The 9676-nt window shown below is 38.5% G+C and overlaps 2 protein-coding genes across 3 annotated transcripts; one reads left to right on the plus strand and one right to left on the minus strand.

Annotated features, from left to right (window-relative positions):
- The first annotated feature begins 48 nt into the window (after positions 1-48).
- On the plus strand, positions 49-6279 carry LOC111788790 (TVP38/TMEM64 family membrane protein slr0305-like). The gene is made up of 7 exons (XM_023669293.1): positions 49-1264; positions 3639-3691; positions 4570-4662; positions 4746-4969; positions 5052-5118; positions 5259-5372; positions 6095-6279. Exons 1-7 carry the CDS (start codon positions 841-843, stop codon positions 6116-6118), a joined length of 999 nt encoding a protein of 332 aa, XP_023525061.1. The 5' UTR covers positions 49-840; the 3' UTR covers positions 6119-6279.
- Positions 6280-6306: 27 nt separating this feature from the next.
- LOC111788792 (succinate dehydrogenase assembly factor 1, mitochondrial) lies at positions 6307-6969 on the minus strand. Of its 2 annotated transcripts, none has more exons than XM_023669297.1 (2): positions 6566-6969; positions 6307-6379 (listed from the first exon to the last, which is right to left on the minus strand). In XM_023669297.1, exon 1 carries the CDS (start codon positions 6942-6944, stop codon positions 6570-6572), a length of 375 nt encoding a protein of 124 aa, XP_023525065.1. In that variant the 5' UTR covers positions 6945-6969; the 3' UTR covers positions 6307-6379; positions 6566-6569. The 2 variants fall into 2 exon arrangements, with proteins under 2 accessions (XP_023525065.1, XP_023525064.1); XM_023669296.1 differs by having other exon boundaries at positions 6368-6464.
- Between the last annotated feature and the right edge of the window lie 2707 nt (positions 6970-9676).

A 9676-nucleotide genomic window follows, 5' to 3' on the forward strand; every position in this document is an offset into this window, starting at 1 on the left:
AAGAAAGTTTTAGAAAACGGGGAAGAGAGATTTCGAAAGAGAGTTTTGAAAGCAAGATTTGAGAAATTGAAATTGGTGTTATATGAGAATGTAAGCAAAAGGCAACAATAACTGTGCAGGTCTAGACACGATTTTGGTGAACGGTCATACACACTCCTGTACTGACTCAATATGAAATGGTAAAGACCTATCTAGGATGAAAGCATGTACATGCAACCATGGACAACATGTCCTAGACAAGCAAGACCGAAATATCTGTCATGTGGCCATTGACAACATGCCTTGGACATGCATGACCGTGACATCCTCCCCCACTCAATTGGTTGACGTCCCTGTCAACCGACTCAAACAAGCAAGACTGGGACATTTGTCATGCTTTAAGCAAGCATGACCGTGACATTCCCTGTCAACCAACTCGGACAAGCAACCAACTCGGACAAGCAAGACTGGGACACCTGTCGTGCTTTAGGCAAGCATGACCATACCAACGAACATCAAATATTCTTTTAAGATTGAGGGGTAACACTATACCAACTTATAAAAAATGATGAAGTTTGGTTTATAGTAACAAACATAACCCAAATTTTTTTTTTCTTTTTTTATCATTCCCGAAAATTGAGTTATTTTATATGTTCTATATTGCCCCACGTCCATAAATCCCAAATCTCCTTCTTCCTTTCCCCCCCCTTTTTTCATTTCCATCCAATTAATAAAATAAACAAAACAACACAGAAAATCACAGCAGCAGAAGAAATAGGAAAACTTCCTTGTTCTTCCTCTTATCCCACAGAGCTCCATTGATGAGCTGATCAGCTTCCACACAATTCTTCTCTCTTCTTTATGATGCGCGCCCATCTCACCTTATGGCCGTCATCTTCAAACCCATCGCCTTATCTTTCTTCTCTCCATTTCTCTCCTCCTCTCTCCTCCTCCTCTTTCCTCTTCAGCTTCACACCCAACAAGCGCTTCCACTTCCTCAAGACCTGTTCCTCTCTCAAGCAATCCAAGAAGCCTTCTCTTCAGAAGACTCCCACTACCGCCCCTCAGAGTTTCAAGTGGCTCTTTAGCCCCAAGTCCGACGACGATGACGCCGCCGCCGCCGCCGACAAAGGGAATAAGGACGCCGAGGACGATACTGCTCTTAAGGGTACCCTTTTGGCCGGTGTGTTGCTTCTTGGGATTATTGGTGGATTTGCATTTGCTGGATATGTTTACAAGGATCCGATTAATGCGTTCTTGAATCAGTTCTCCACGTTTATTGACGGTAATTTTGTGATTATTCATGGATTTTTGTTGTTTTCTGTTTTTTAGTTTTGAATTTGGGAATGGATTCATTATCATTGTGCTTTGTTCTTCGTTGCTGTTTGAATTGGTCGTAAGTATGACTTGTTTTATAGGCTTCCCTTCAGTTTTCTTTTAAAAGTATGCTGAATTTCTGGAGTTATTTGAACTTGATCATACTGTTACTAAGAAAACAGGAGAACAGCTGAAAGTCTTGAAACACCAATAGTGTTTGGAGTTATATGATTGTATCCTACTTTTAACTTTCTGAACTATTTACTAGGAACTTGTTTAACCAGTACATGACTATATAGAGATAGAATATTTGTGTTATCATAAGGGAACTGGAAGTAGCTGACTTCGCTAATTTGGTTGGATTTGTTTAGATTTAGTTACCGATTATTATTGAAATATTTATTTAGATTATCTAGTGATTACCCCTTCTCCTTTATGAAAGGATATATAATTCTCTGCAAAACAATAAAAACACAGCAGTTTGATTTAGACTTCCAACGTGGTATTAGAGATTTTTTTAGAAAATCTGATTAGAACCAAAATCCTAACTTAATCGGTGAAACCTTCATCACTACCGATGATCCATCGTGATCACATTTCATTCGAAGCCTTCATAGCTTCCGTCACCGTGACCAATTTCCATTTAGATTGTGAAGAAAAGGAAACAAATTACTACCCTACTGATTTGTTTTTGCCGATAGAAAAAAAATTCAAGTCGTTCTTCCAATCATCATCACAAAACATCAAATTTCGAGATTCATATTTGAAGTATTCAATAATGGAGGGAACCAAAGGCGTCGGAGGAAGAAAAGGAGGCGACAAAACTAAGATCTCTCAATTTGTCAAGGCTGGACTCCAATTCTCGAATGGAAGAATCAAACGGTACCTTAAGAAAAGTTGCTACGAAAAGTCTACTGTCGTAGATTATTAGTTCACCCCTGCTACCGCAAAGTTGCCAACTAAACCATTCACTCCAAAGAAGTGACCACGAGAGAGGCGAGCAACACCCATGAATGTGTTCCAAGAGAAGTGAACACGAGAGAGGCAAACAATGCCTATTAAAGTGCTCCAAGAGGACAGTATCCATAAGTTATGTGCTCTCATGGCTTCAACTGACGTATGTGCTGACAAAAGAATTTCATAGCTACCGATCTTCCGCTTGTTCTTCCATCTTAACCGAATTTATTTAGAGCCTTAATAATTCTCGTATGGAAGAATCAAACGGTACCTTAAGAAGAATTGCTACGGAAAGTCTACTGTCGTAGATTATTAGTTCACCCCTGCTACCGCAAAGTTACCAACTAAACCATTCACTCCAAAGAAGTGACCACGAGAGTGGCGAGCAACACCCATGGATGTGCTCCAAGAGAAGTGAACACGAGAGAGGCAAACAATGCCTATTAAAGTGCTCCAAGAGGACAGTATCCATAAGTTATGTGCTCTCATGGCTTCAACTGACGTATGTGCTGACAAAAGAATTTCATAGCTACCGATCTTCCACCTGTTCTTCCATCTTAACCAAATTTATTTAGAGCCTTAATGGCTACCGTTGACAAATTTATTCGGAGCCTTAATGGCTACCGTTGACAAATTTATTCCGAGCCTTAATGGCTACCGTTGACAAATTATTTTGTGGGAGCCTTCATTGACAAATTTTGTTCGGTGCCTATTGACAAATTTATTTGGAGCCTTCATAACTGCGGTTGACAAATTTATTTGGAGCCTTCATAACTGCGGTTGACAAATTTATTCGGAGTCCTTACCTACTAAGATTATCTAGTGATTTAGATTTAGTTAGCATTTTTCCATATATATATAATTCTTTGAAAATTAATTAGAAAACAACGATCCAATTTAGACTTGCAACAAATTTGATGTCAGAGTTTTGAACTAGGTTTAAGTTGTTTATTTGAACGACCAATGACACGTGAATGAGAATCACTAAAATAGTTTCTGATGCAAAGTTTAGGAGTTGAAGACCAAACTAAAGTTAGTATGAAAATCTTAGTAACAAAATAGGATTTAAACACAGTTTTTATGATTTTATATGTATTCATGGAAGCTGGATTGATGTGTTCATTGATCATCTATCTGCATCTGCAGCTAGCTTCTTTCTAATTGTTGTTCCCGAAATCTAATAATGGTCTTATTCAGGTAAAGAGGATTTTGTACAATGATGAATGAATCCTCTTTAATGCAGCTACTATTTTTTTCCCTTTTTTGTAACATAGCATCATTACCAAATAAAAAGGGATATATATTGAATGGCTGAGGAGGTCTCCATTTGTGTGAAGGATCTCTCTCAATCATGCAATTCATAACATAGAGCTTTTGATGAACAGGATATGGTCCAGCAGGATATGCTTTGTTCGTAGCAGTGTATGCAGGATTGGAGGTACACATATTTTTGCTTTAATACATGTATCTGGAATTTGCCTTTTACATCTATAGATGTGGCCTTTGTGGTGAGGACCAGGTGGTGTGCCCCAAGGCCCCCAAAAGGGAAGGATTGTGAGATCCCACATCGGTTGGAGAGGGGAAGAAAGCATTCCTTATAAGGATGTGGAAACCTCTCCCTAACAGACGGGTTTTAAAACCTTGAGGGAAAGCTCATAAGTGAAAGCCCACAGAGGACATTATCTGCTTAGATGAGAGTGGAGTTCCTTCACCACCTCCAATTGCTTTCTTTCCTCTCAACCTCGAACCCCCCAAAAAGCAAATCCGAGTCTTGGCAGTGAAAGTGAAAGTTGATTATAATAGCCGATCGATGGTGGGTTTGGTCCGTTACATTGTTATTATCCTTAATGACCCTTTAGGTCTTATTGTGAAGGATGGAACCCTTTTTTGTATAGTTATCTGTCAGTCTCCTTAGGCGTCGGTTGGTTTTTTTGGTATGCTTGTGTTCCTTTTCTTTTATATTTCAATTAAACGTGATTTATGGAGCTGGGTTCACGAGTACAATGCAAGTAGTGGACGATACTTTTAGATGAGTTGAGAGGGATCATAGTGTTGTGTGGTCTCTTGTGAGGTTCTATTAAAGATATCCCTTCGTAGGGACCTGCTCCGAACGGGGTGGAGAATTTCCATTTAAAAGATGAATCGGAGAGGGAGCGGAGAGAGTTTTCTTGGAAGATCCATAACCTTTATGCTGAAACTATGAAAACTGTTTCCCTGTGTTACTTGTTTTTCACTTTTGGCTGATACTTCCATGGTACCGGTTTCAATATTTTCCATCTGTTATGAAATTTATGGTATATTTTTGTTCCCTTCTAGATCCTTGCAATTCCCGCCATTCCATTAACAATGTCAGCTGGACTCCTGTTTGGCTCTGTAATTGGGACGGTTATAGTTTCTATTAGTGGAACGGTGAGTGTTTTGTTCAAGTAAAACAACCAGATGGAATAGCATATGGCCGCTAATTATCAGCTCATTGTCTCCAAATATTTCAGGTTGCTGCAAGTGTTGCCTTCTTGATTGCTCGGTATTTCGCTCGTGAGCGTATTCTTAAGCTTGTAGAAGGAAACAAGAAATTTGCTGCCATTGATAAAGCCATTGGAGAAAATGGTTTCAAAGTAGTCACCCTCCTACGTTTGAGCCCTTTGCTTCCATTTTCTCTTGGAAACTATTTATATGGACTCACATCTGTCAAGTTTGTCCCCTATGTGTTAGGAAGGTCAGTTTTCAATTCTCAATTAACCTTACAAAGTTTAATCTTGGCTTTTGTTCTTGACGTTTTTGATTCTCCTTGAATGCAGTTGGCTGGGGATGCTTCCGGGAACGTGGGCTTATGTGAGCGCGGGTGCGTTTGGACGAGCAATTCTTGTAAGTTTCCAATTTGGTTCATCCCTTAAAGATGATTTGAATTCTTAGTTGAGTTTATGATCTTTCATTTCAATGTTTTTGAGTTGTCATGTTTATTGTCCAGTTTGTGTCCGCTGTTAATTTTACTTGGGATGTTTCAGCAAGAAGAATCTGAAGTTGGTTTGCTAGGAGGAAATGGTCAGCAGCTATGGACGCTGGGACTCGGATTGTTAGCAACCGCGTTTGCTGCTGCATACGTTACACGATTAGCCAAGGTAACGTCACTTTTTTGTGTAAATACTTGCCCTTTTCGGTATACTTTCCCATTGCTACCACGTACTTTATGAACGATCTACTCAAATCTGAACTCAAATCTGAAATGATCATGATCATCTACTCTTCTTAGAGTAGTGTAACAGTCTAAGCCCACCACTAACAGATATGGTCCTTTTTGGACTTTTCCTTTCGAGCTTCTCCTCAAAGTTTTTAAAACGGTCTGCTAGGGAGATGTTTCCACTCTCTTATAAAGAATGTTTCATTTTCCTCCCCAACCGATATGAAATTTCACAATCCAATCCCTTCGGGGCCCTGTGTCCTCATTGGCACTCGTTCCCATCTCCAATCGATGTGCGATCTCATAATCCACCCTCATTCGGGGCCCAACGTCCTCACTGGCACTCGTTCCTCTCTCCGATGTGGGATCTCACAAGTAGTTTATAAGTTGATAAGTTCATGTCAATCTAAACATAATTCAGTTGGTTAAAATATTTATCTTGTTAGAATTCCTCCCCACTATTAAGTCATAGTTTAGATATTAAATGTTTTATGATATTGATCAGAATACCTGTAAACTGAATAGACAGATAGGACTAGATATTTCATGATTGTCAACTGTAACCGGATTAAGCAATCTTTTCACAAGATTAGTTGAGATACATGTAAACAACTATTATGATCGATCAGCGGATTTTGAAAGGTGATTCTAATGTTATTGCAGGATGCTATGAAGGATATTGAGTAGACATGTCCCCTTGAGGAATGTAGTAGGTATAAATTAAAATTCATAATTGAATTTTTGAAGAAATTGGCTAATTCTCTGTATATTTTGTACTTGTCCAATTTTCCTGCTGCTCATAATGTACAATATTTACCATAATCAATATAATTAACTAATCTCTAATTGCAATCTTAATATATTAATTTTTCTAACACTAAAATTCATACCTAACCTTGAATTATGGATTCTATTCTACTACCGACCGTTCTGCAAAATTGATCGTCACTGGAAAGCAAGATAATGGAGGACAAAATTCAGTATCCAGCAAGTGAAATGTGAAATTAATCGCATGGGATCGCGAATCTGAGATCTGAGATCCAAACGGAAAGAAAGCAAATCAATCGCGCAGATTATTTTCTAGGGTTCAAAATCTATCCCAATCGAGAACAGAATCGGAAGCAATGTACATACAGTTTCAAGGCTCAGAATCTTGCGTTGGAGACGAATTGAGAGTGAGCGATGACAATCCAACAGTTGCAGGGCTTCTAAGTTGATCCAATTGTTTGTTACCTCGACGAAGAAGGTACTCGATGTAGATGAAATTCTTGCGATCGATTAGCTTCGCGTTTCGGCGGAACTCGGCGGAGACAACCGATTCAATCTGGCGTCGATCTTCGGCGGATTTGGAACGAGCCGCTCGGAGAAATGCTCTGTATAGACTGAGCACTTGCCTTTGCATCCCTGAGAGCTTCGGCGCCGATGAAACCCCCATTGAGCTTCTACCAGGTAGTTGCTTCTCTCGATATTCTCGGCACCGCTTGAACATTATGGCAATATTATTTCGAAACATTTATGTGACATTTTGCATGCATGGATTAACGTGGATTGTAGGTTAAAAACTTAGATGGACACAATAGCCAGGTGTCCCATCCGTAAGAGCAACTCCAAGAATAGCCTCAAAAGCAGTCAGTACGCAATCAACACATCCCTAAGATGTTGGCATTTGTGAGTGTCCTAAAGTGTAGTTGTTGGATGTCATGATCGTATATTTTCAGATCTTGACACGCTTATAACAAGTTTTGAGGAGATTCCAAGTTCTATATTCTTTTTTCGCTTGTTTTTGTAGCTTCATTACACCTTGAGTGAGATTTATCTTGGGCAACCAAACACAGTTTGTGCGGAATCCAAGTTTCTTCGCCACACAAACTGCCTGCGCGTGCATGTTCAATCTTCTGCGACCCAATTTACTTGCTTCTACTCTAGGGCAAGTCATTCTGCTTGATCTTACATCTACTCGGGATCAAGGTCTCATGTACAACGTCACATCTCATCATATCATCTCGATTCCCAATCAAGATGACTCACATGTTTTGACACCATCTCAAGTCTCAGGATGTCATTGTCCATCATAAGCTCGCTTGATCATGATCATTGAGTACGGACCCATATGTAGTTCATGTCATGGGGACATCCCGAACGCCCATCCATCTGTATATCGAGGCATTGGACCCTCCCGTGTCCATGCTAGTTCATTTACAAAATCCGCTCAAGATAGCAGATGCTAATCCAACTTTCGTCACATGCGCATGAACGCAATATTGGCACACTCGTCTTGTAACGCTTGCCCTCACTATGACACATGCATCTGGTATAGGGTAGCTTGCTTAAGCCACATAACTCAGGGTGGTGAAGAGCTGACACCATGTCTCTTCCTAATGTGCATTTTGAGGCATTTCCAATCTAACCGGTGTAGACATGATTTTCGCAAACGGTCATGTAGTTTTCGTAGAGTGTTCATCTAATATCCGATTGACACCAAATTTGGCGACCTGTCATATTTCATATGAATAGAGCCCAAATACCCTTCAGAACCTCAACTTTTGAGGTCAAGGCCTTTCTTTAACACTTTTGTCTACTTTTTGCCCCTATCTTGCCTATCATCTTCTCTTCAATGCCCACTTTATACGGTGTGTTGGATGATACATCGTCCTCTTGAGTCACATCATGACACTCGCGTGGCTGGATAAGCGCCACTTGAGGGTTGTCACTTATCTTATCTCGACGTGAGGGTCACAACCTATTCTCTTCGTAGTATGGTTGTGACATTCTTCCACTTAAACTAGTTATCGTCCTTGATGACTTTTACGGGGGCACAATTACTCTATGGATTGTGATACTCTCCCCCACTTAAACTCGGTATCATCCTCAATGACGATCCAACTTCGGATTGGTTGCTAAAGGACCTGTTGGAAATACGTGCTTTAGAATGAATACGAAAACTGCACAAATACTTATGAAACTATTCCACTGTTGACCCTTCTTTTATTCTCGGATGAAATAATATCTTATTCAAATTATACTTTGATGTAATAAGATATTCCAATATATATTTAACTAATTTGAATCTCATTAAAATTTCAATGTATATTTTTATTTAATGCATCTCGTATACATTAATTATATTTTAATACGTAAGGTATCACTACAATAAATATATTTTTATCTTTTAATATATATAATATACTAAATATTAATTTCAACACTTGAAATTATATATTTTTTTTTATGGTATTAATATAACACATGCGGAAGCAATTTGGATCTTAGGCACTTTTAGAACATCAATTATAATAAATAACTAGCATGTTCGTAATTATTAAAACTTAATGAGTTTGAATACTAACCTTTTGTTGTTCAAACTCCTCTTTCCTCACGAACCGGTTTCGAACCACCACTAGTGTCTTCTCCATTATCTTCTGGCCTTAGAACGGAATTGTGGAATCCGGTGAGTGACTAAACTTGGGAGGGATTTTGTATATATGAAGAAAGTGTTTGTGAGAGGTTTTTCTCAAGGTTTTTCACCAACAAGAATAAGACCTTCCATGTACCATGATCACTCTATTTAAAGAGTCATGTTTGCATGTTCATGCAAATTTGAGATCACCAAATTTTGACACTCAAAATTCCAGTCAAATGTTTGGGATTATGGGGCAATCATGCATGTTTGAGTTAACCAAATTTTGACACCTCAAAATTCTACTAGATTTTTCCATTAAATGAAGTCAACATTTTGACTTTCTTGATTTTAATTCAACCATTAGTTTGAATAATTAATTTAAAATTAAAGTAACATTAAATGATTAATTAAACTATTTAATTAATATTTAATATTAATTCAAATGTCAATCCCAATCAATTCGACACATAATTGATTAAGATATTTAAATCTTATTTAAATATCTCATATTCTCTCTTTTTATTTAATTCGTAAATAAAACAAAAATGCGGTTAAATATATCGTATATATGTAGCGCATATTCCCTAATTTGAATTCGAACACTTCGAACTCACTCGTCACACTGTTCTATGGTTTAGTCCGATATGAGCTAGCAGAGGGACCTAATGGACCTATAGATCATGGGCTCCAACGATTCAAGATTAACCGATTAAACTCATTAACCTGGTTAACCAACATTCGTTAACTACTAGGACACTCCACTATAGCCTAGTAGTTGCACTCCCCTCACTATAGATATATTTCTGTCCATTTGATATAACCATGATTAGTAAGTCGATCCTTCA

The sequence above is a fragment of the Cucurbita pepo genome, chromosome LG02, assembly GCF_002806865.2.
Source record: "Cucurbita pepo subsp. pepo cultivar mu-cu-16 chromosome LG02, ASM280686v2, whole genome shotgun sequence".
NCBI classification, from domain to species: Eukaryota; Viridiplantae; Streptophyta; class Magnoliopsida; order Cucurbitales; family Cucurbitaceae; genus Cucurbita; species Cucurbita pepo.